This window comes from Podarcis cretensis (genome assembly GCF_951804945.1).
Source record: "Podarcis cretensis genome assembly, chromosome: 14".
In the NCBI taxonomy this organism is placed as follows: Eukaryota; Metazoa; Chordata; class Lepidosauria; order Squamata; family Lacertidae; genus Podarcis; species Podarcis cretensis.
This window is the reverse complement of record NC_137183.1, coordinates 16,470,956-16,497,614: the sequence shown is the minus strand read 5'-3', so window position 1 is coordinate 16,497,614 and position 26,659 is coordinate 16,470,956. Positions and strand designations below refer to the sequence as shown.

The 26,659-nt window shown below is 45.7% G+C and overlaps 1 protein-coding gene across 5 annotated transcripts in view; it reads right to left on the bottom strand.

Annotated features, from left to right (window-relative positions):
* The window catches only part of PDE8A (phosphodiesterase 8A), a 191,341-nt gene that overhangs the window by 5,501 nt on the left and 159,181 nt on the right, over positions 1–26,659 (bottom strand). For all 5 annotated transcript variants that reach the window (XR_013833214.1, XR_013833215.1, XM_079954241.1 and 2 more), the window contains exons 9-20: positions 24,736–24,824; positions 23,992–24,043; positions 23,444–23,486; positions 20,397–20,474; positions 18,526–18,596; positions 17,005–17,169; positions 14,341–14,389; positions 12,919–13,054; positions 11,153–11,351; positions 5,386–5,603; positions 4,116–4,248; positions 425–592 (exon numbers count right to left, since the gene is read on the bottom strand). Coding sequence is in view for 3 of the 5 variants with exons in the window: in XM_079954241.1 (XP_079810367.1) it covers positions 425–592; positions 4,116–4,248; positions 5,386–5,603; positions 11,153–11,351; positions 12,919–13,054; positions 14,341–14,389; positions 17,005–17,169; positions 18,526–18,596; positions 20,397–20,474; positions 23,444–23,486; positions 23,992–24,043; positions 24,736–24,824 (1,401 nt within the window). In the remaining 2 variants the exon portion in view is untranslated. The remainder of the gene's footprint in view (positions 1–424; positions 593–4,115; positions 4,249–5,385; positions 5,604–11,152; positions 11,352–12,918; positions 13,055–14,340; positions 14,390–17,004; positions 17,170–18,525; positions 18,597–20,396; positions 20,475–23,443; positions 23,487–23,991; positions 24,044–24,735; positions 24,825–26,659) is intronic.

Below are 26,659 nucleotides of genomic sequence, written 5' to 3'. Positions count from 1 at the left end.
ACCCACCTCCACATACCCTTGTCCTCCTATGAAAATCATGTATCGTATATCAACATTCATTCATTCATTCAGTTTCTATGCCATTCACATGTGTCACAAAGAGGCTTTCATACAATAAATAATAACAGAGTAGAACATCACAATTGCAACACAAATTATATAAAACAATTAACAACTCATCCATAAAACAACCACCTTCTATAAAACACTATTAACCAAACAAATTAAAAATAGATTAAACAGCACAGCCACAAGAAAAGCGGTGATATAAAGTTGTTATAAAATTCACAAAGCATTACAGCACTCCTAATCCACAAAACGATATTAAAATTAACAAACTAACAACCCAAAACGAACTATGCACTGTTGATTTCTCTCTCTCTTTCTCAGCTGAAATTTCTCCAGCTGGCCGTATCTCACCCACCTGTGCAAAATATTCCTCAGAGATGCGGCCTGCCCACTCGACACACTGCTCCAGGGGCCGACATGGGTTGGAAACATCAGCACACTTAATTAGCATGCGCTTGATCAGGATCCGGTTTTCGGGAGACGTGAGGACGGTTTTGATGGAATCGCTGTCTCCGTTTGCACCCTTATCGAAAAGTTGACAAAAATGTACCATCAGCATCTGTGCAGGAACTTCAAAGGCATCACGTATAAACAAAGAATCTTGTGGGAACCTTAAACATGAACAGATTCATAGCGGCTTTAAAGGATCAAAGTCTGCTTCGGATGCATGAACACACTTTCACACACATGGGTATTGAGGGATGGGGAGAGGAACCTGCATGAACAGTAGGCTCAAGAAACTTTCAGGGAAGTTTTCAATGTTTGATGTATTGTGTTTTAATTTGTTGGACACCACCCAGAGCGGCTGGGGCAACCCAGTCTGATGGGTGGCATATAAATAAACTATTATTATTATTAGTTTTGATTTATTTATTTCACAAGCCTGATATACTGCTTGATTGTAATTAAGGTAAAGGACCCCTGGTTAAGTCCAGTCAAAGGCGACTATGGAGCTGTGGTGCTCATCTCGCTTTCAGGCTGAGGTAGCCGGCATTTGTCCACAGACAGCTTTCTGGGTCATGTGGCCAGCATGACTGAACCACTTCTGGTGCAAGAGAACACTGTGACAGAAACCAGAGTGCATGGAAACGCCATTTACCTTCCCCCTGCTGCGGTACCTATTTATCTACTTGCACTGGTGTGCTTTCAAACTGCTAGCTTGGCAGGAGCTGGGACAGAGAAACGGGAGCTCACCCTGTTGTGGGGATTCGGACTGCCAACCTTCTGACCAGCAAGCCCAAGAGGCTGAGTGGTTTAGACCACAGCGCCACCTGCATCCTTTGACTGTAATAAAACTCAAAGTGGCTTACATAATAAAATAGTCAGTAGAAAACAACTATCTGAAACATTAAAAAAGTAAAAACATATGTTAAGAGTTATGTCAATCACTATCTATCAAACACCTACTCCCCCCCAATCATCCAAACTTCATTCATCAACTACTCCCTCCCCCCCCCCCATATTTTCCCTCCCCTCTCATAAATTCAAATGCTTAAAGGATGGCTTTCACCCCTACTCTTATCCATGAAAGCTTATGGGGGGAAAGTGTGATTTCAAATGAAGCCAATGAGTATGGAATTAGGAAAGGCAGCTGTTTTTGGACAATTTAGCCACCGAAAAAGGCTTTGATCCTGCGTGGAAGAGCCCAGAGTCTGGCCCTCTGCGCGGCATTGCCATTTGATCAAGTTTCCAAATGGCGCTTCAATGGGACCCCCATTGTTCATCAAGGACCAACTGCTGAGATGACCAAAGGAACTGGGGCTTCAGTTCTCGTTGCGCTGACTTCAAAATACTTGGGCCTGATCCAACTTCTCGCTGAATGAATGGAAAGATTTCAAGGGAAGCTCAAAGGAGCCCTTTGTGAAGAAGCTAAAAACAGCCACCTCCTGCACAGTTGTGTACAAAGGGCAGCAGACTCGGAGGAAGCCTCCAACCCACAATGTAAAAGTAAACACATTAAGGGACGAGCAGAGTAGCCGGGGACCTCAGTTTCCAGCTTTTTCGTCCTTCAGCAGCATAGATGTCCTTTTTAACTGCAAGGGGAAAGTGCTTTCCTTGGGAGGGGGGGGTGCAAGGTGTTTGTGTGTGTGGGTTGTCAAACCACAACAAAACCAGCCCATCGGAACTGGCAAGTTATTTGTTGGGAGATGCCAAATCTCTGCTCTCAAAATCCCGAAACTGTTCCTCTCAGCCGCTTTGCAAGGAAGACAGGTCGAGGTGTGAATAAATGAAAAGGGCAAGCCAACTGCAACTAAAAAGCGAGGAGAGACCTAAAACGGCACTTATAAGAGAATGTGGTACAGAAAAGAAAATAAGACTTTTTTTTTTAAAAAAAAAGGCATGAAAAACCCAGCAGCAAATGTGATCTATTTGCCCTTATCCAACGGCTGCTTTGTACCCTTACCCTTTTAAAATGTGTGCATACAAAAAAAGTATTATATATGGAGGAAAGGTGAAACTTACAGCTCTCTCTAAAGGACAAGAGGCAACATGATGGAAGTGTGCAAAAATTATTCATGGCCCTGGAGGAAGAGAAATTTTTCTCCCTCTCCCGTGATACTAGAATTCAGGGATGTCCACCGAAGCTGAATATTGGAAAATTCAGGAGACATAAAATAAAGCACTTCTTTATAGGGTGCATAGCTAAAACGATGGAATTACTGTTAGCCACCAACTTGGATGGCTTTAAAAGAAGGTTAGGCAGATTCATGGAGGAAAAAGGCCATTGCTGGAGCTGTGGACTAAACCTCTAAGCCTCTTGGGCTTGCCGTTCGGAAGGTCGGCGGCTCGAATTCCCGCAACAGGGTGAGCTCCCGTTGCTCTGTCCCAGCTCCTGCCGACCTAGCGGTTTGAAGTCACACCAGTGCAAGTAGATAAATAGGTACCACTGCGGAGGGAAGGTAAACGGCGTTTCTGTGCGCTCTGGCTTCCGTCATGGTGTCCTGTTGTGCCAGAAGCGGTTTAATCCTGCTGGCCACATGACCCAGAAAGCTGTCTATGAACAAATGCCAGTTCCCTCGGCCTGAAAGCGAGATGAGTGCCGCAACCCCATAGTCGCCTTTGACTGGACTTAACCATCCTTGGGTCCTTTACCTTTACCTACTAACCACAATGGCTATATTCATCTCCACTGGCAGAGTATGCCTCTGAATCCCAGTTCTTGGGAATCTCAAGAAGAGGAAAAGCTGTTGCACTCAAGTCGTGCATCTTAGGCATCTGCTTGGCCACTGGGAGTAGAGGACGCCAGACCAGATGGGCCACCCAGCAGCCCCTTCTTTCTTAGGGAAAAGATCTCTGCTTACCAACAGGCTAGCTTTCCACAAGCTAATACATGGCCATTTAGATAAGGGCCATTCACAAACCTCCTTCCAGGATGCTGGACTAGATGGGTTGTTCAGCGGCAGTGTCCTTTTGCTCTCATGCCAAGAAGGATGGGACAGGGGCGAAGCAATGGTGGGGGCATAGCCCCAGGGGCATGGTATTGAGTGGGGCGCAAACCACCTTCATTCTAGGATGCAGTAAAGTCCCCTGGAAACTGTACCACATACCTCTCTCTCTCTCTCTTAAAAAACAACATTTGTTTTGCATCATAATAAGTGGTACCTCGGGTTAAGTACTTAATTCGTTCCGGAGGTCCGTTCTTAACCTGAAACTGTCCTTAACCTGAAGCACCACTTTAGCTAATGGGGCCTCCTGCTGCTACCATGCCGCCGGAGCACGATTTCTGTTCTCATCCTGAAGCAAAGTTCTTAACCCGAGGCACTATTTCTGGGTTAGCGGAGTCTGTAACCTGAAGCGTAACCCGAGGTACCACCATAATAATAATAATAATAATAATAATAATAATAATAATAATACACTGGCTCTTGGGCTAGAAATAGGGAAAATCCTGAAAGATGTATAGGAGAAAGGATTTGCCTAGATGTCATTCTGCTCCTCAGGAAGCAGCGTGAAATTTGCAGGCCAATTAGCTCCCAAATTAAGTAATAAATTAACATGCACTTGAAGCTTTCGCATCTCCTTGCCTTCCCCGGAGAGCCTCTTACCCCATTCTCTTCAAGCGCTGCCAGCGGCTTGTTGATGCTGTTGACAAACTTGTTGACATGCTCAAAGTGCTTGGTCATTTCTGTGGCCAGGACCATGTCGATAATGGCCTGTCGGAGGGTTCGGTATTCATTCCTGCGTAAAGAAGGGATGTGTGGGATATGCATGGGCTCAAGGCCATCTTGTTTAGATTCTGACTGAAAAGGTTTCTGATTGAAAACTTGGGAACAATCCGAACAACACGCAGAGCTTTATAGTTTACTAGAGCTGTCAGCCAATTAAAAAAATTTCAGTCTGTTAATCCTTTGCATTTTGAACCACTTAACCAACTGATTTGACTTTAAAAGGAACTGCATTCTAACTAATTCTCTGGATAGTTTTTTTTTTAAAAAAACCCTATTTCAACAACAGAACCAGAACAACAGCACCCGTAATTCAAATTTAAATGCTCCTGAAATTGACCCCTTTTGATCCATCCACTAGAATTTTAGTGGATGACTCGAAAACTATAAAGTAAGTTGATAAATCTAAAACTAAATTTTGCTGCTTAAATGTGCAGGCTATCAATGAAGGAGACTTCTCAAGGCTATAGTACAGTGGTACCTCGGGTTAAATACTTAATTTGTTCCGGGGGTCCGTACTTAACCTGAAACTGTTCTTAACCTGAAGCATCACTTTAGCTAATGGGGCCTCCTGCTGCTGCCACGCCACTGGAGCACAATTTCTGTTCTCATCCTGAAGCAAAGTTCTCAACCTGAAGCACTATTTCTGGGTTAGTGGAGTCTGTAACCTGAAGCGTCTGTAACCTGAAGCGTATGTCACCCGAGGTACCACTGTACTCCAGAATGCAGGTGGGGAATATGTGTGAATGCCTCTCTCGCCATATCAAAATTTCCTTGCATGTGGAAAGTTAGCACATGGGGAGAACCCTTTTCCTGAAGTTCTAGCTTTCCACATGCAGGGAAGGGTGGAAGTGTTTTTCACTGGGAGGCAGTTCAATATGTGGTCCTTAACTTCATTAGGGAGTGGCATAGTCCCTAAAAGTCTGTACCCAAGTGCTTTTTCCTGACCATCTGAATCAGCCCTTAGGTTTATGAGATCTTAGGGAGCTGTTTCGCAACCCTTCCTACCAGACCTCCAATATGTATATCACCCTCCAATGCCATTTTTTGCCTGGTGCGTTTCCTTGCCGTTTCCTTTTCGAAAACATCACTTCAAGGTATGTAGGGACTATGGCCTAAGCATGGCAGATCCCCCGTTTTGAAAACTCACCTCTCCATGTTTTTAAAAATATTGCATTTATCGTCCCGTGTGGTGATCTGGAAGGCCAAGGCGGCATGATGGCTCTCCAACACTGCTGTGTCGTTGTACAAAATGGCCAGCTCACTTCCTGCATTGCACAGGAAGGAATTTGTTCGGCCTGGATGATCCACGTCATGAACAGTGGCAGCAATCAGAGCAGCAACTTCATCAATGGGATCCAAGGTTTGCTGTGGGGGGGGGGGGGAGAGAACGATGAGAAGGATGCTTAGTAAGGTTCCCAAGACACCACTGGGCTTATCCTGCATCTAGAATGAATGTTTCTACTTTGAGGTCAAACTCTCCCAGCTTGCAGAAAGCTAAGTCGTAGGGGAAATGCTTGCTTCTAACCAACTTAGCCTCTCCACACAAGGCTGTTTAGAAGAAATTTAGTCATTGCTTCCCCCACAAAATCCTAGAAACTTTAGTTTGCTAAGGGTGCTGAGAGTTATCAGGAGACCGCTTTCCCCCCTCACAGAGCTAGAGTTCCCTGGGAAGAGGGGCTGATTGCTAAACCACTCTGAGAAATGTAGCTCTCAGATCTTCCACCTGTCCCTATTTTCCAGGGACAGTCCAGGATTTACAGAAGCTGTCCCAGTTTCTGATATGATCCCAGAATGTCCCATTTTTCTTTAGGATGTCCTATTTTCATCGGAGAAATGTTGGAAGGTATGGAGCTATGTGACCCCGAGCCAAGGAAATAACTAACTATACAACCTTTGGAAGACATCTGAAGGCAACCCTATATAGGGAAGATTTAAAACATTTCATGTTTTTATTATGCTTTTATATACAGCAAAACGAATGCCTCGCAAGACGGAAAACCCGCTAGACGAAAGGGTTTTCCGTTTTGGAGGTGCTTCGCAAAACGAATTTCCTATGGGCTTGCTTCGCAAGACGAAAATGTCTTGCGAGTTCCTGCGGGTTTTTTCCCCTCCCCCCTTTTTTCTAAGCCGCTAAGCCGCTTATCAGCTGATCCGCTAAGCCGCTTATCAGCTGATCCGCTAAGCCGCTAAGCCGCTTATCAGCTGATCCGCTAAGCCGATAATAGCGCTAATCCGCTAAGCCGCTAATGGGCTTGCTTCGCAAGATGAAAAAACCGCAAGATGAAGAGACTTGCTGAACGGATTCTTTTTGTCTTGTGAGGCACCACTGTATGTTGGAAGCCACCCAGTGTGGTTGGGGCTACCCAGTTAGATGGGCAGTGTATAAATAATAAAATTGTTATTATTTACTGTTGTTGTTGAATGAGATGTCCCTATTGGTCTCAACTAGGGCCAGGGCCTTTTCAGTACTGGCCCCAACTTGGTGGAACGCTCTGTCACAAGAGACCAGGGCCCTGTGGGACTTGAGATCTTTCTGCAGGGCCTGCAAGACAGAGCTGTTCCGCCTGGCCTTTGGCTTGGACTCAGTCTGACCCTTATGTTTCCCTCCCCTTATGGTTTTGGTTTTGATTTATGGGCTACTCTTAAAATGAGGCTGCATTTTAACCTGCATTTTAAATTGTTTTTTTCTTTTCCTATTATGTTTTTACTGTAATTTTACTGGTGTTAGCCGCCTTGAGCCCGGTTCTGGCCGGGGTATAAATATTTTTTTTAAAAAAAATTATTATTATTATTATTATTATTATTATTATTATTATTATTACTATTATTTTCATTGGAGAAATGCTGGAGGGTATGAGCTCTGTGAGGAGAATGGGGGTCTCCTAACAACTCTCAGCTCCCTTAACAAACTACAGCTCCCAGGATTCTTTGGGGGAAGCCATAACTGCTTGAAGCAGTATGATACTGCTTTAAATATATAATGAAGATGGGGCCTTAGATGAGGGGGCATTTTCAAACCAGTCCAGGATGAAATAAAATCCTCAGAAAACATTTCTAGCACATGCCCGCTTGCCTGCCTATCTAGATGATTTACTGAAAATATTTATTCCCCCTTCACAATGATTGAGGCAGCTTAACTGTCAGGAACCTTGAGCTCCATGGAAAAAGAGGAGGGATATAAATGCAACAAACAAAGAAATAAAAACATAAAAAATACAGGAATATAATATTGAAAGTGGCAACAGGAGGGAGGGAGGGAAGGAGGGGCCCCAAGTGGCTGCTGGAGTAGTTGTTAATGGTCCCCTCTAGCACATGGGGCCATTTGCATTCACTACCCTGGAGGAAGTATCCTGAAAAAGGCAGGCAGGCAGGCAGGCAAGCAGGCAAGATGACCATAGGCAACTTCTGGTTTGTCTCTTTCTTCGCCACAGGGAGGCAGGCGAATATGACCCTAGCAGGGGTTGGCAAACTTTTTCAGCAGGGGGCCGGTCCACTGTCCCTCAGACCTTGTGGGGGATCGGACTATATTTTGGGAAAAAACCACATGAACTAATTCCTATGCCCCAAAAATAACCCAGAGATGCATTTGAAATAAAAGCACACATTCTACTCATGTAAAAACACGCTGATTCCTGGACCGACTGCGGGCTGGATTGAGAAGGCGATTGGGCCGCATCCGGCCCCTGGGCCTTAGTTTGCCGACTTAGTTTGCCTAGACACTTGCTTCTGTCTGCACTGCCCTCTTCCCAACACAGGGGCGCCTACAAACAACTGCCTTGCAGGGAGGATTTCAAGAAAGTGGAACAAGCTAGCACCTGCTCCTGTTCCATCTGAGCTGCCCCGTGATTTATCTTCTCAAGAATAAACTAATCAGCTCCCCCCTCCAAGCTCAGTGCTTCTGATAAATGCAGTTACGAAATGGGAGGAAAACTTTTGTTTCTTATGATCTCACGCTTTCAGGGTGTGTCAAGAATCACTTGCCCTTTAAGGTAGCCCAAGCCCTGAGTTTCTACGTGAAGCAGCCAAATCAGAAGCAAAAGGGAAATGTTTTGTGCAGAGCTGCAACAGGCAGTCCCTGCACTGCCTCTCTGCATGGGGAGCCCCAGAGCAACCTAACCGAGTTCGGTGCAGAATTGTGGTTTGCAAGAATCACAACCCTGAGAAGAGGCTTCTTGGGAGGTGGCAAGGCCGGAAGTGCAACGAGTGGCCTCCTCCGTGACTACTTTCTGCTTCCTTGCAATGCACCAGCAGCTCCCTTGTGGTATGCAGTTCAGAGGGACCTTGTATCCCTGGCGCCCAGGAGACAGACTTCTTGCAGTCCATAGTTAAACTATGGAACTCCCTCCCACAGGAGGCAGTGATGCCCATGAGCTAAAGTTAAAGGTAAAGGGACCCCTGACCATTAGGTCCAGCCGTGGCCGACTCTGGGGTTGTGGCGCTCATCTTGCTTTATTGGCCGAGGGAGCCGGCGTACAGCTTCTGGGTCAAGTGGCCAGCATGACTAAGCTGCTTCTGGCGAACCAGAGCAGCACACGGAAATGCCGTTTACCTTCCCGCCGGAGTGGTACCTATTTATCTACTTGCACTTTGGCGTGCTTTCGAACTGCTAGGTTGGCAGGAGCAGGGACCGAGCAATGGGAGCTCACCCCGTCGCAGGGATTCGAACCGCCGAACTTCTGATTGGCAAGTCCTGGGATCTGTGGTTTAACCCACAGTGCCACCCGCATCCCTGCCCATGAGCTAGAATGGCATTAAAAGAGATTTGGACAAATTCATGGAAGATAGGGCTGTCTGTGGCTCCTATCTGCATAGCTATGCTCTTCCTCCACTGTCAGAGGCAGTATCCTTCTGTCTGCCTGTTGATGGAAACCACAAGAGGGGAGAGTTCTCATGTGCCCAGTTCCTGCTTGCAGGTTTCCCACAGGCATCCTGGTGGTTGCTGTGAGCACAGATTGCTGGATTAGATGGGCCAATGGCCTCCGCCAACATGCTGCTCTGTGTTCTTACAGTGTCGAAACCATGTCAAAAGCTATAACAAAGGCAGCATTTTTTCATCTCCGCCAAGCTAAGCAGTTGGCTCCTTACTTCTCTTGCCCTGACCTAGCCACTGTAATCCATGAGACTGTCACCTCCAGACTGGATTATTGTAACTCACTCTATGTGGGGCTGCCCTTGAGACTGACCCAGAAACTCCAGCGGGTGCAAAATGCCGCAGCGAGACTCCTTACGGGGTCCTCGCCACGGGATCACATTCACCCAGTGCTATACCAGCTGCACTGGCTCCTGGTGGAGTACAGGATCAGGTTTAAGATGCTGGTTTTAACCTTTAAAGCCCTATACGGCCTAGGACCCCCGTACCTACAGGACTGCCTCTCCTGGTATGCCCCACGGAGGACCTTATGGTCTTCAAATAAAAATATTTTGGAGGTCCCGGGCCACAGAGAGGTTAGGCTAGCCTCAACCAGAGCCAGGGCTTTTTCGGCTGTGGCTCCGATCTGGTGAAACGGTCTGTCACAAGAGACTAGGGCCCTGCGGGACTTGACATCTTTCCGCAGGGCCTGCAAGACAGAGCTCGTCCACCAGGCCTTTGGCCAAGGCACAGTCTGACCCCCTCCTTTGGTGATCCTCATAGAACTCTGGCCCAGTGACTGCCATTTGATTTTGAACTGGAATTTTAGAATATTGATTTTAGAATGCTGTGTTACTTTTATTGCTGTTAGCTGCTCTGAGCTTGGCTTTGGCTGGGGAGGGCGGAATATAAATAAATATTATTATTATTATTATTATTATTATTATTATTAATGCAAGCTGTCTAGTGTGCATGTGTGCATACGTATGTGAATTATGCAACACTGGGGCTTTGCATGTCAAAGTTGGTATCTCCAATCAGAAGAACCAAATAACAGGTGATGAGGAGGCCACTTCTCAGCCCGAGACCCTAGAGAGTCACTACGTCAATTCTGAGCTAGGTGGACAAACTGGTCTGGTCTGTTCTTGTAATGGACTGGCTGGGTGCAGAGCTGTGGAAGAAGGCACTAGCTGGGGAATCCCCAAGGGAAGAAGGCTTCGGGGACTGGTGGTAGGACCACAATGCGTGGTCCAAGGGAGAAGAGGGAGCAGTCTGGAAAGAGGAGGCGTCGGAAGCTGAAGATGCAACAGGGTTTAGTGAGCAGGAAGAGGCTGTGGCAGAGGGCAGCCCAGACTCAGAGGCAGGAGAGGAGCGGGGCTAGGAGACAGAGATAAGACAGGCCGCTGAAGAGTCCAGGGAGTCTTCCCCTCTTGCTGCAACCAACTCCCCTCCCTGCTGGTCTCCTAGAACATGCAGAGCAGAGAAAACGAAGAGAGCAGAGCAACAAGATACAAGACAAAGGAGCCTCAGGTTGCTGAGGAAGGACCTGGGAAAGGAGGAGTCTTACAAGAGCAGTGGGAAGGCAGTTCTCGCAACTGCCTCATTGGGGCAAGACCCACTGGGAAGGGTTGTTGTGACCAACAGGACTGAGCTGTTTTGTTTCTTTGAATAAGGAGTTAACTTTGCTGATATTGGATGCTTTATTGTTGACCTACCCCAGACTCCAGCTTCTGATGGTTTCCTATCAGTAAAGGCTGGCACATCAGGGCAAGTGGGGTGCTGCCCCACCAACCTCAATCTGCTAACCCACACCTGCTTGTCTTCTGACTTACATCCAGCCCAGGGGGGGGGGGTGCCACTGCCTGTCAGCTGCCTTCTCCCTAAGTCTTCCTTGTGGAAGTCAGAATGGAGGGGAAACTGGAATTAGATAGCTCTGCCTCTGTCTGCCGTTAGCTCTGGCTCCGCCTATGGGTGGGTTGCCTGCCTTCCGCCCCACGAGCCCCATGGGCACCAGCCACCACTGGTCCCCCTTCCTTCCACCTCTCTCCTGCGAAGCTGTCCTTACTTTAACCCTTTCCTTGGAAAGGAAATAGGCCGTGGCGTGCAGCACATCAGCAGAGTGAGTCGAGTTGTGGTAGGAGTTGGACGAATGATAGTTGGCTTCGATGACTTGCAGCCATGATCGCAGGGTCGACTCTGAGCAATTGAGGAACTCGCAGATCCGAAAGCGGGCAAACATTTTGAGACCAAGGTAAACTAAAGGCCTGAAGGGGTGGGGAGAGAAACAGAAAGAAAGAAGTTTAACGAAATTGCCCTGAAAGGAGAATCGCCGTCGGCATTATCAGAATGGTAAAAGCTTGTGGATGGTAACATAAAGAGTACCCTGCAGGATCAGGCTGATGGCCTGTCTACTCTCAAGGATCCTGTTCCCAAAGGGGCCAATGAGACACCTTAAAGCAGGATCTGAGCAAAAGAGCATTCTTCCGACTTGTGATTCCCCAACAGCTGGTATTCAGGCTGTGAGAAGTGAAATCAGAACACGAAACCAGCCTCTGTCCAGCTGTTGTCTAAAGGCAGAAACAGCCAGAGAAATATTGCTGTTCACGCACGATTTATTCAGACGTGGGGAATACTGTCTTAGTTTTCCTGACTGTAATATTAGGGCTTCTGTCTTGTTTTCTCACATTCCTTTCCCATTGCAGTATCTGTTCTGTTGTGGAACTGCAGCTTTTTGAATGAGATACCAGCATGATGTACTAAATTTCACTGATAGCAGTGGGTGCGCTGCAAAACAGCAATGGATGTCATTGGACAATGTCACTATTCTCCAGCGCTTTCTGCACATGTGTGTTTCTGTTCCTCCATGAAAACAGCAGGAAAAAACTACATGCTGGTATAATGCCCCAAATTTCATCACTTTACTCCTGTGATTTTCCAGGTTGAGAGGGCTACAAATGGATTGTGTTTTTTTCTGGAATCCAGTGATATGGAAATGAGCGCTAAACACGCACTACATTTCACAAGTTTTCCAGAAGTGGCTTTTACATCATGTGAAAACTGAAATATAATGCAGACATGAACAGTTAGGGAGGTGTTGGAGAAATGGAACAAGTTGCTGCATGAATACAGTCTTGGTCTCAAAAATAATGCAACAATCTTGAAATAAAACTCCCATTGCGCTACGACTGGCAAAGAGCTCATAAGTGAAACTTTAGGGTAGGCACTAACTACCAAGGTCCTGCAGGCTAAATCTGGCCTATAGGATGCTATCAGATAGCCCTGGGTCAAGGGCTGAGCTCCCATTAAGCAGAGTGAGATTGCCTGCCTCAAGTGGAAAATCTTAAACACTGTAAAAAAGTTTATTGTTGTATTCCTGCCACCAGGGTGAACTAGGGAGATGCCAGCTTGGATTTCTGCCCCAAGCGCCAAAGCATCGTGGGCAGCCTCAGCCTTTGACAACATGTCTCTAGCACATTAAATTAAGCCAAGGCAGGAAGTGTCTATTCTGGATGGAAAACAGAGGAAAAACAGGGTCTCAGCACAGCAAATGTCCCCCCCCCTTACTTCTTTGGGACTAGGTTGGCCAAGGTTTTAAAAGTCACATCGAGCATCACTTTTTTATGTTCCAGATTACTTATTTTCAGACTGCAACACAGTTTAGAACAGCGTTTCCCACACTTGGGTCCCCAGCTGTTTTTGGACTACAATACCCATCAATCCATGACCACTGGTCCTGCCAGCTAGGGATGATGGAAGTTGTAGTCCAAAAACAGCTGGAGACCCAAGTTTGGGAAACACTGTTCTTTTTGTTTTACTTGCTTGACAACAAACCTTTTATGGGTTGCTGCTTCCAATTCAAAGATGTTGAAGTCCCAGTATTCCTCGTTTTCCATCGCTTCTGCTATCCGTGGTGGTATGTCATTAAGGGAGATGGGCGAGATTAAACTACCTGGGACCTGATGAGTTTCTACGGGAGAAAATAGACAGTGGGAGGAAATTATAAAGCATGACCTGGCCTCTGGCATCAGCCTGGGGATCAAAGGCTGCACCTCCTACTTCCTATAAATAAATAAAAAAACCCTGAGAGAAAGAGGAAGGCAAACCTAACCCCATCCATCAAACAGAGAAGGCACATCTGCAGGGAACTATGCTCCCTCTACCCTCCAACTGCTGGCTGTCTTCAGACCACAGAGTTGACAGGAAGCAACCTCTGTATCTTTCTGTCAGCCAGAAGAACTCAGGACTGCAAGGTTTTCAGGGGCTGCCAACTATTTCTGGACCTCTGAGCACAATTGGTTTTTTGGAGTGAGTGTTGTGGGCTCCACCCCCTCTGAGAATTTCCCTCTGTGTTTCCCTAGATCAGCTCCCCGCAACCCCACCCTGCCAAGAGACAGAAACAGATAGTGCGCACAAACCCCACTTTTCCAAGGGGTCTGGGTAAAAATCACATAAGAGTTGAAAGAGGAAGTGGGAAAGAGGGTCCCTCTTGCAACTTCCTTCTTCATCTCTATGTATTTTTCAAGGGAGAGGGGGGAAGGGAGTGGAGAGCCCATAGCCCATGTGGGCAGCAGGGGAAGATTACAAGGCAGCCACAACATTCAGGGGCACCACGTTGGCAGCCCCTGGGGTATACTTTGCAAACGGCTGAGATTATGCAACCCTCAAAAATGGGTGCCTTTTAAGTTTTGTGTCCTATCTACAGATTGTGAGCCTGCAAATCACTTTTAATCTCAGCACAGGTGCTTCAGAAGTAATGAATGAATGAATAAAACCAATACAGATTTAACTGATAAAGCGTCCATAGGCTTTCTGGAATAAGCTCATTGTGTGCAACCACTTCCCTAATTGTTAGTTATAGCAGTAATTGCACAGTCATACCTCGAGTTGAATGTGCTTCAGGTTGAGCGCTTTTGGGTTGCGCTCTGCGGCAACCCGGAAATAACGGAGCGCGTTACTTCCGGGTTTCGCCGCTCGCGCAGACACTCAAAATGACGTCACGCGCATGCACAGAAGCGGCAAAACGCGACCGCGCACATGCTGTCGCGACTTACATTCCATTTAGGATGCAAACGGGGCTCTGGAACGGATCCCGTTTGCATCCCGAGGTACCACTGTACAATAAACTGTACACAAATTCTTTGTTTAAAATAATATTGGGTTGTATTTTACAAAAGTTTATAAAATGCATTTTATAAAAGTCACCAATTCTAAAACAGATAAAGAAAATGTATACTTTGCGATGAGAAGACTTACGTTTTGCTGATAATATATACTCATTCCCTGATAATCTTCGTAGGCCATCCTATTTAAGAAAGAGTTGAAAATAACAAATGGGGGGGGATTATTATATATAAATTTACTGTTCCAGATGCACATGGGGAAGAAAGTGCTTGGAGTACTAGGTTGTATTCCATCTTAGCCCTACTCAGAGTAGATCCAATGAAATTAGTAGACATGACCTCAAATTTAATGGAGCTACTTTGAGTAAACCTTTGTCGGATGCAACCCATGCAGTGGAGCAGTCATTCTGGCTGAATTGGTCATATTTCACTGGTCCTAAAAGAGGTATGCTCGTCATCAGTTGATTTATGGGTACAATATAAGATGCTGGGGAGGGAGGGGGGAGGAATTAAATATAGCTGGCATTTAAAGCTGAATTTATGAGATCTGCAATTTCTGAAACAATATGAGAGCCGAACTACAGCCATCTTTTGAAATTCAGACTTATCCAGATTTTGCAAGGAAGTTCTCCAACCAAACAATGTTTAGAAAAATGCATGTATTAGGGGAAAGTGTGCATAAAAAACGAACGTATTAGTGAAAATGATATACAAAAATGCTTTACATTAGGAGAAATTGCTTGCAAAGATGCAAAACTGCATACAAGAATGTGTCCATTAGGAGAAATTTGTGCTAAAATGCTGAAGGCATGAGGATTTTTTTTCCAAAAAGTGGCTGCGGAAATGTAGAGAACTAAATTGAAGACAGGGGAAAATGAGGAACCAAGAGAACCCAAATGGTCAGATCCTTCCATCCCTAATGTTGAATTTAACCTTTAAAGCTGCAAACGGACTTAGCCATGCTTAGGTAAAGGACCCAAGGATGGCGACTATGGGGTTGCAGCGCTCATTTCGCTTTCAGGCCGAGGGAGCCGGTGTTTGTCCACAGACAACTTTCCGTGTCATCTGGCCAGCAGGACTAAACCACTTCTGGCGCAACGGAACACCGTGACGGAAACTAGAGTGCACGCAAATGCCATTTTACCTTCCTGCCACAGTGGTACCTATTTATCTACTTGTACTGGTGTATTTTTGAACTGCTAGGTTGGCAGGAGCTGGGACAGACCAATGGGAGTTCACCCTGTGGTGGGGATTCAAACCGCCGACCTTCTGATCAGCAAGGCCAAGAGTGGTTTAGACCACAGTGCTGCCATGCTTACTGAAACGACACCTTCTCCCCAGAGTCACACTGTGGCTCAAGGAGCTCGTCCCTTGTGTGAGATTCTTGACAGCGGGACTGGGCAAGGGATGAGGCAGCCTAGAAACTAGCACTGTGGTTTGAACCCCACCAGGTGAGTTGCTTCTGCACTCCAGGCCCACTGAAATCACTGGGGCTTAGATGAGTCGTGACTACCACAAGCTAAGGGACCTTAACGACAAGTGCGCCCAACCTTCAGACTTCAAGCCGAGTGCAAAGGTAATACACTCAAGCTGCAGCTGGTCTGTGTCTGCATCTGGCTTCTATTTTAAGAACAATAATCAATTAGTCTGGAGCTTTGTGACTTAAGAGGGGACAGCTGCCTGGCTCTTAACAGCTGCTTGACACTTCCTCCAAAAGCACATAACTGCAAAACAAAGCTCTTGTGCACCTTCCAGAATCAACAAGAGGGGTAGACTTGATCCACCACCATGAAAAACAGTTTCTTGAGCACTTTTTATCCATTAACATGCTTAACATGAATGCACTCCTCACTGAAAGCCAGTCCTCTCTCGTATGAAGCCCTTGTTTCACTAGAGAAGCTTGCAAAATTCAATCTTAGCGTATTCTGGTGTGAGCTGACCTAATTCTTCACACACACCCCAAACACCCCAAGACAGTGCAGGTTGGAACCAAAGCTGCAAACGCAGCCACACTTGCTTGGGAGAAAGCCCCACTGAATTCAGTAGGTTTTACTTCTGAGTAGACATGCTTGACATTGTTACCCACCAGCTTTCACACTTCCCTAATCTTTGGACACAGTCCTCAGCTCAAATAACGTATCAAAACACATTTTAAAATGAATTTTTCCAGAGAAAATTCATTAAGAAATGTGTATTTTATGAGATGTGTTCAAAAACAAATCTTCAAATGCAACTTTACATGCATGTTGTTGTCTTTTTTATTAAAAAAATCAAAAATATCATGGATTAATGCAGAAATGGGACCCCATCAACTTACATGTGAACACATTTGAAAAGAACCCATGCTAAAAAAAGATTTATTCATTCCTACTAGAAACCCACACAATAAAGGATGCATCTGCCTTAGAAACTGAAACCCCATTTCACACCAGCTTAACTATCATTACCTCCCCCAGAGAATCCTGGGTACTGTAGTTTTGTGAGGTTGCTGGGTAATCTCCCCTAACTACGACCCGCTGAGCCACCTCCCCAAGGTTTCCTTGTGAGAAAGCCATGACAGTTAACCTGGTTAGGCTCTTCAGGCTTGTTGGGCCTCACTGTCATGTGATTTTTATCTGCCACAAATTTTATCTGTCATGACTGAGCGTCTTTGTTGAAGAAGTTCCAAAGGATTTCTGAGGCACCCCAGGGTTCCCCATAATATAGTGTGTTTTTTAAAATAAAAAAATACCATTTCTCACCACACTGGCTCACTTAAGGTTCAGACAACATTAATCAAGAAGCAGATTCTACTTACTGTCATCAAACCTCCAACAAGGTCACTCGTATGTGGGTCTTCATCTTTCGTCCCAAGTTGTGGAGAATACAATTCAGTGGTCCTCAAGATTTCAAGAACTCGATCTAAGGCTTCAGCAACCGGCATGGGACTACTTTCTTGTGCAGCATTGATAATATTTATTACCTAGGTTGAAGGAAAGATTCCAACAAGCAATTCAAGAAGTCAGGTTTGACTGTCAAAAGCACAGGAACATAGGAAGCTGTGTTAGAGTCAGAGACGATTGGTCATCTAGCTCCATATTGGCTATAGTGACCTCATTCAGACGTAATGCTAAACTATGGTTTAGACAAGCAGCTCTTCCCTCCAAAATGGAACCCTCTAGATGTTTTGGACTACAACTCCCATCAGCCCCAGTCAATATGGAAAATGGGCAGGGTTTATGAGAGTGGTAGTCCAAAATATATTGAGGTCATCACATTGGGGCATGCTGGTTTAGTTATTTGAATCAATCTCAGTGTTTTCCGCTCTCCTCTGATTCACCCACAAGATCAGAAGCTTTCCCTTCCATTTTTAAATAACAGCACTTTAGCGTTATGCCAAAACTCAGACAAAGTGTGTTTCATCTTAACGATTGTTTGTCGTAACTTTGAACTTTGGTTTTTGAAACTGACTTGTCTCATTAAACCAGTTAACCACATTGATCCCTGTTTGTATAAATATTACAGCCAAAGTCCTTGCTTGTGGTCAGAAAATATTAGCGGTCAGCACAACAGAAAATTGAGTTCTTACTAACTTGTGGTAACAAAAATATAACTGCAAAAGTAGTTCATTTTGCACTTGTAATAGAAGACATGACTGTGTGGCTCATGCAGGCTTGCTCTTGTCTGTAGCAAGAAACCATGTGTCCTGGTCCTGGTCTTGGAGCTGGAGGAGGAGGAGGAGGAGTTCCAAGGCCTTCCTTTGAATATCTGGATGAGGTACTTGGCTCTGAGGCTGGTGCTGATTATCAGGGTTCACTGAAGGCTGACCATGGCCCACAACCCCCTTCCCCAGAGTCTAAGGAACTGTGTGTCTCCTACGTTATGGCACTGGTCCAATGGTGAGGCAACACACCAGGCTAGAGAGTAAAGGAGAAATGTCCACTTTCAGGCCAAAGGGTTGGCCTGAGCCTGTAGTTCTCCAAGAGCACAGAGCATAAGAGAGATGGTTTGGAGACAGAGGCTCAAAAGGCCTTAGTTCGCCTCCAGCCCTCAGAGCACGTTGCTCATTTGGAGCTGTCCTTGGTGCTGCAACTACAGACCTGTCTTGCTCCATCATGCTACATGGGTTCATTGTCCGGACCAGGACAGGACACCATGGTTTCCTATTACTTCTATGTGGCCTTTGGCTGCATATAGCAGAACATTTCCCCCATGTAAACCCATGCTAATATGTGGGGGGCCTGTGTAGGAGCATGGTAGTTTTGTAAGGGGAAAAGGCAAATTCCTAGGGGAAAATGAAGCCATTGGATCTCAATGAACTCAAACGGTAGTGTCTCACCTTGGTAATGGGTGCTTCAATAGTCATGGAATGTATTCTGGCCATAGAGGAATGCCTTCTCTGTGAACTGCCTATGCAGAATAAAGTGGAATAAAATTAGTGGCCAATGTTAACCTATCACAAGCTGCTTCTTTTTTGAACCAGAAGGACTCCAAAGCAGCTTACATTTTAAACATGCAATAGAAATAATATTAACATTTAGCATCAAAGGCACATAAAGTACATAACACACACACACACACATCCAGCAACCTACAGCATAAAAGCTTGTATGTTTTACTGCCTTCCTCAAAGAGGCTGCATTGAGATTTCATGATAACCCAATTTTTCCATTTTCTTCAACACATATATATTATTATTTTTTCAAAATTAGACGATCATGTTTCACATGAGCTAAACAAATGAGGTTAGAGGGGGGAAATGAGAGAACTTGAAGCTCACAAACAGAATGTTTGTTTTGGGTATAAAGGTGCCAAATTCATAAAGCAATTAAAAATATTTTAAATATTTTAAATATCTGAAGGATAATATTCTGCCCAGACCCTTCTCTCTCTTTTTTTGTGATGGTTAAAACTTTATTTTTTAAAAAATAGTATTTATTCAAATTTTAAAGATTACAAAGAGAAACAATAAAAAACAAAAAATAAAGAAAAATAAAAAAGACATAACACAAACAAACAATTAAAAAAAACAGATCAGACCTTTACATAGCTTTCTTTCCTTTACTTATTTCCTTGACCACCTCACACCTCCCTTTTTTGTATTCTAGTTCAGTTAGATGTTTCAGCAAATCCTTTCCAGCTTTGTTTTTATCCTAATAATTTATCTTAATATACTGTAATTCTCTTCTTTCACCAATTAACTATCCATTTTTACTCAATCCTTTATATCATTTCTGCTAAAACCACATAACTTCATTCCAACATCCTTCTAACATTCCTTAATTTTACAATGTTTCTGTAAATAAACTTTAAATTTCTTCCAATCTTCTTCCACCAACTCTTCTCCTTGGTCTCGGATTCTGCCACCAGACCCTTCTCTCTTCCCAGGCACCTTTAAGGGGAATGGGGGAGAGGGCCTTCTCAGTGGCTCCTCCCAGATTTCGGAACTCCCTTCTCAGAGAGGCCAGACTGGCTCCCTCCTTGTTGTCCTTCCACCAAGAGGTGGAAGACTGCTTTATTCTGGCAGGCTTTGGGGGAACTGACTGCTTTTAAAGAAAGGGCTCTTTACTGTATTTTTTCTGCATGTTAACAGATATGGTCTTATGTTGTTTTCATTCCATAAACAGTTTAATCCCTTTAAAATATTTTTATAAGTTTTTTTTAAAGCTATGTCTGTTTTCTCTGTATTTGCTTCAATTTTTCTGAGCTGTCATGAATCCTGGTTTTGGGGTGGTTTGAGCATGGTGCTGGTAACGGCAAGGTTGCAGGTTCAATCCCCGTATGGGAAATCTGCGTATTCCTGCATTGCAAGGGGGTTGGACTAGATGATCCTCAGGGTCCCTTCGAACTCTACAATTCTATGATATAGTGGGATATAAACAAATAAAATGATATTAATACTAATAATGACAAATTGGACCTGCGATAAAAGGTTGCATTCGGTTCCACTTGCTCCATTCCATTTTGTGCCCCCCCCCCTGTTGTATTTCTTCCTGCAAGCAGCCAGGAAGCAGACTGAATTGGGCTGTTGTTGGGGTTTCTCTTACCCGAAAGATCCCCTCCCCAGATGTTACTGTACTTCTGAAAACCTTGGGGTTCTCCCAAGCTTGTTGAGACTCCTCTTTTCTACAGGGGTGGTTCAGTTTTGGCTACATAAGCAACGGCACAATCCTCCCGCACATTGGAAACAGATGGACTCATGTAACATACCATCACTGCCCCGAGAAGTGGTCGACCTGACATCTAAAGAGCCTTTCCGCCTGTCTTTGTGCCTGCAGCTCTGGATATCTGTAGAGGCAAGAAATTGCTGCTGTGAAAAAGGACATCCCCATTTAGGAAGGTGAGAGAGCCTTCTCAGATGATGATGATGATGATGATGATAATAATAATAATAATAATAATAATAATAATAATAATAATAATATTTATACCCTCCCCATCTGGCAGGGTTTCCCCAGCCACTCTGGGCGGCTTCCAACAGAATATTTAAAATACATTAAAACATCAGTCATTAAAAACTTCCCTAAACAGGGCTGCCTTGGGAAGGAGTTCCAGAGCCTCAGAGCAGTTCAAAGCACAATTCAAAGTGTTGGTGCTGACCTTTAAAGCCCTAAACGGCCTCAGCCCGGTATACCTGAAGGAGCGTCTCCACCCCCGTTGTTCTGTCCTAGACAAGTAAGATAGTTGTTTATTTCCTTGGCATCTGCTGGGGAAGGCGTTCCACAGGGCGGGCGCCACTACCAAGAAGGCCCTCTGCCTGGTTCCCTGCAACCTCACTTCTCACAGGGAGGGAACCGCCAAAAGGCCCTCGGCGCTGGACCTCAGTGTCTGGGCTGAACAATGGGGGTGGAGATGCTCCTTCAGGTATACTGGACCGAGGCTGTATAGGGCTTTAAAGGTCAGCACCAACACTTTGAATTGTGCTCGGAAATGTACTGCTCTCAGGCTCTGGAACTCCTTGCCAAGGAAGAACTGCCTAACCCCTACTTCAAACCATATTCTGGGATGCCTCAATGTTACTCCCAACAACGGTTAATGATAAATCAATAAATCCAATTGTTGACAACCAGCTGAACTTTGACAGGGAGCAAAATCTGCTGTTTTGTTCTACCTCAACGCTACAGCAAGTTGTGCCTTGTGGATTCCCAACACCTGTGGCCATTGAAGAGGAACCCATGTAAACATGTCCTTGGGAGATTTCCATCCCAGCCACGACAACACTCAAGACTCCGTCCTTGACACATTCAAATCTAGATTTAGGAAGCTGTATCAGCTACTGTTCCCAAGGAGTAGGAAATGAACTTGGAAACTCCTTCTCCTACAAGCCCACTAAACATTCAAGGTTGCCTTGATTCCTTGTTCGCTTTGAAACACAGCTGCCTGGCGCAGATTCCTTGTTCACTTTGAAACACAGCTGCCTGGCGCAGATAGTTGGCCTGTTATTTAGTCTCCTTCCCAGAGAACTGTTTCATTGCTCTGCAAATAATATGGATTGCCTAGTGTGGTGTACTCTGTGCTTGAGCTTGCCTAGCAGAGATGCTCAGTGCCCCCTTCACATGTGAAATACTAACCTCTGGGGAAGGACTCGCAGTTCAATGGCTTCTAATCTGCTTTGCTTGCAGATAGTCCCAGGTTCAATCCCTGCCATCTCCAAGCATTGCGCGGGGTTGGACTAGATGACTCTCAGGGTCCCTTCCAACTCTACAATTGTGTGATTCTAAGTAGGGCTTGGGGACGCGGGTGGTGCTGTGGGTAAAACCTCAGCGCCTAGGACTTGCCGATCGTCAGGTCGGCGGTTCGAATCCCCGTGGCGGGGTGCGTTCCTGTTGCTCGGTCCCAGCGCCTGCCCACCTCGCAGTTCGAAAGCACCCCGGGTGCAAGTAGATAAATAGGGACCGCTTACTAGCAGGAAGGTAAACGGCGTTTCTGTGTGCTGTGCTGGCTCGCCAGATGCAGCTTGTCACGCTGGCCACGTGACCCGGAAGTGCCTCTGGACAGCACTGGCCCCCGGCCTCTTAAGCGAGATGGGCGCGCAACCCCAGAGTGGGACACGACTGGCCCGTACGGGCAGGGGTACCTTTACCTTACGTAGGGCTTAGAAGTCTTTTAGAAAACATCTGAAGGCAGTCCTTTTTAGGAAAGCTTTTATTGATTAATAGATTATTATATTTTATCCTGGCTTTTCACACAAGGTGTTTATTTTTAGGACCCACCTTTTTCCTATTATTTCAAGTTATAATAATAATAAAATTTATTATTTATACCCTGCCCATCTGGCTGGGTCTCCCCAGCAACTCTGGGTGGCTCCCAACAGAATATTAAAAACATGATAAAACATCAAACATTAAAAACTTCCCTAAGCAGGGCAGCCTTCAGATGTCTTCTAAAAGTCAGATAGTTGTTTATTTCCTTGACATCGGGTGGGAGGGTGTTCCACAGGGTGGGCACCACCTCTGCCTGGTTCCCTGTAATCTCGCTTCTTGCAGGGAGGGAACTGCCAGAAGGCCCTTGGAGCTGGACCTCTGAGTTGTTTTAAACTGTTTTTATATTTTGTTTTGATGTTGGAACATGCCCTGGGGCCTTGAGGTGAGATTAGGTAAATAACAACAACAACAACAACAACAACAACACCAACATGGTAGCACATGGCCTTCTAGAGTAGGGGTAGAGCACCTCAGGCCTGGGAGCCAAATGTGGCCCCCAGAAGCCCCTATATGGCCCTTGGGAATCTCCCCAGGCCACGCCTCTCACCTCCACACCTGACTCAGCTGCTTTTGTCCTCTTACTTTTGCTCAGTTGAAGTGTAGGCAACTGTACACATCTGGGTCACATCTGTTGCTACATCTGCACTGCCCCCCCCAACCCCCACAGTGGGCTGATAGGAGAAAGAAGGGTCGCTCTGGTCAGACGTCTGAACTGATCACTTGTGGGAATTTTTGAAATTAGGTCTAGGGATGACGGTTGCCAATCCTGACACTATACAACTGCTAAGCCCTTACTTGTTTCAACAAGCATTTGACCTATGTTGGTGTCCTCACCAGCGCTGTGCAAATGTCTTAGGAGTTTTAGATCAGACAGTGTATTTTCTTTCTGTTTTTAATCATTCCTCTTAACCGCCTCAAGTAAACGCATTTCTAAAATGCATTTCAGGTTATGACTTTTTATTATGAAGAAATGTCTTGGTGGATAGCAATAGGCTGAGCTGTTGTTATTAAAATGCAAGAGATTTTCTCGTAACAAAACTTGCAGTGCCGTACCTGTCTGGGACTCAGCTTGGACACGTTCACAGACCCTTTCAGCCTGCAAGTAAAAAAAAAAAAAAAGGGGGGGGGGGAGAAATTAGCCAGAACAATAGGATCAACCTTTGGTGCAGGCGTTAGGAACCTCGAGCCTCTGGGCCAAATCTGGCCTGCCAAGGGTTCCCAGTTGGCTCATGGCTCCAGTTCAATCCTGTGAAGCAGACCCCTGCACCCAGCAGGATTGAACCCTTCGCTTATCAGCTGGTGAGAGGAGGGTTCAATCCTAGAGGGTGCTGCTTCACCTGTGGGGAACACACTGGAGACACAGACCCCCTCCCTCTGCCCCACAGATCACCTTTGACAGATGGGTGAGATTGCCCACCTCTAAGTCCCCAGTCATCATCATGAAATCAGAGGTGGGTGACTTTATACACCTGTTGAAGTTGGCCTGCAGGGATGGAGGAAGATAAAGAACTGGCCCACAGAGGGCTGAAACATTTCCTCACCCCTCCTATCACGCATCCCCTCCCCGCTTCTAGTTAAGCTGGAATACCTGTTCTGCTTACCTTACTGTTGTCATTGCATGGTCTACTAAGTGACACATAGTGTCTAATTTTTCTGGAAAAGAAAGACAAGCAACGGGACAAATTATATATTTTGGCTTCTAAGATTTCGATTCTCTTAAGAGCTGATTATTTATTTATTTTTAAAAATACATTTTAGCCTAAAATGTCTATCCTAGTTTGGTGGGTTGTAGCAGAGGTGGCTAGCCTGTGTTAAGCCAGATGTTGTTGGCCTCCAACTCCTATTAGCCCCAGCTGGAGTGGTCAAGGGTCAGGGATGATGGGAGGCGGAGTCTATGAAGCACCTGGAGAATTCCAGGTGAGCCACCCCAGGTTACAGGAACACTGCAGGAGCCTTGGGGAAGGACCATAGCTCAGTAGCAAAGTATTTGCCTCGGCTACACAAGGTCCCAGGTTCAAGTCCTGGTTTTTCCAAGTAGGGATGGGAAAAGACTGAGAGCCTGGAGAGTCGCTGCCAATCCAAGTGGACAAAACTGAGCCAGATGGACCAGTGGTCTGACTCTGCTTTTTGCGTTGGGAGAGAGATGAGAAACCTGACCAGAGGAAGTCTCATTCTATTGTCTGAGCCTTCACCATGAGGACTACAAACTTTATTTTAAAAAATGGCTAAAGTCCTCGGGATTCCTGATCATGCACTTCATAGCAAGCCATTCCCCACAATTATGAGTAGTTCGTTTTAAGACAACAACGACAATATCAATATTCAGTTTTGATTTTGAGGCTTACCCTCCCTGTCCAATGACAGGTATGATCTTCACATTTTGTTGTATACTCTCTCCATTTTTCTTCTTAGTGTAGTAGGTTCCTTGCCATTCCTGCAGATGGGAATCAAAGTCAAGTAAAGACGACATTTGACTTAGGAGCTCACGGACAAATCCCCCCAGCTTTCTCTCTCTTTCTCATTAAAACTATTTTCACATAAGACTTCAGATTTGTGCCTTTAGGCCCCATCTGCACAATACATTTAAAGCAGCTCTATACCACTTAAAAAGAATCTGGGAAGCTGTAGGCTGTTAGAGGTGCTGAGAGATGTTAGTAGAGCCCTGTTCCCCTCATGGAGCTATGATTCCGAGTTCCCTGAGAAGGGGGGTTGATTGTTTATCAACTCAACATCCTTATCAAACCACAGTTCCCATGATTTTGGGGGGAGGCCATGACGGTTTAAAGTGGTATGATACTGTTTTAAATGTACAGGGCAGATGGGTTATTATTTTTAATGCCTCTAAAAGGCAACTGTGCCTCCACCCCCATCGCTCAGCCCGGACACTGATGTCCAGCTCCAAGGGCCTTCTGGCAGTTCCCTCACTGCAAGAAGTGAGGTTACAGGGAACCAGGCAGAAGGCCTTCTCAGTAGTGGCACCCACCCTGTGGAACGCCCTCCCAGCAGATGACAAACAGATAAACAGCTATGTGATTTTTAAAAGACATCAGGGAAGTTTTTAGGGTTTGATGTTGGGTTGTGCTTTTGCTATTTCTTTGTTGGGAGTTACCTAGAGTGCCTGGGGCAAGCCAGTCAGATGGGCGGCGAGCAAATCAAGCAACAAATAACTAGCTCCACAGTGAGCAGCTCTTATGGGATGGGATAATCTGTAATTTTCAGTTCCTCTCCGTTTTCCATTCTGAAGTTCAGTTCCCCACATTTCCATCCCAGTTTGTCAGGAGATCAAGGGTTCTGAAGCAAGAGGGGAAGGAAGGCTTTTCTTGCCTTAAAGGTAAAGGTAAAGGGACCCCTGACCATTAGGTCCAGTCGTGGCCGACTCTGGGGTTGTGGCTCTCATCTCGCTTTATTGGCCGAAGGAGCCGGCGTACAGCTTCCAGGTCATGTGGCCAGCATGACTAAGCCGCTTCTGGCAACCAAAGCAGCGCACGGAAACGCCATTTACCTTCCCTATTTATCTACTTGCACTTTGGTTGCAACTGCTAGGTGGGCAGGAGCAGGGACCGAGCAACGGGAGCTCACCCCGTCGCGGGGATTCGAACCGCCGACCTTCTGATCAGCAAGTCCTAGGCTCTGTGGTTTAACCCACAGTGCCACCCGCGTCCTTTTCTTGCCTGCTGATATCAGACAAACCCACAGAGGCCTCCAGCCTGAGGATGTGGCACTGTCTTCCTTGGACTCGGAGAACTCCATTGCAGAAGGCCCACCGTGCAAGTCCAGTGGCTCCACAGGGCTAGTAATTCAGCTGATGTGACTTCTTGTGTATTGGGCTCAGTCTCTTTTCCTTGCTGAAGCAACGTCAGAGTTATGTGTTACTCTTCTAACACATCTTGAGCCCTGAACCCAGTCTGAGCTCTGCTGTACTTTGAATCTGCCACAACCAGCCTGAATCTCTTATTGCCTCACCTCACAAAGAGAATTTTTTTGTCTGAGACCCAGTCTGAGCCTCACAGCATGACGGAGGCGGGGGATGAGGAAAGGGTTAGCGTTAGGGTTGTCTCCCTGCCTGTCCTAGCTATTCCTTTTTTAAAAAAGCAAAGGAAGACTGCTAAAACACCAAGTGGCATGCTTAATTTGGCCCTAAGTCTGAATCGTGGCCCCACGAAAAAAGGTCCACATATATTTAAAGAAAGCTTGAACTCCTCATTTTATGACCAAGGAGAGGTCGCTACCATGACCCAATCTGAGCACGTCAAACAGCCATGCTCACCG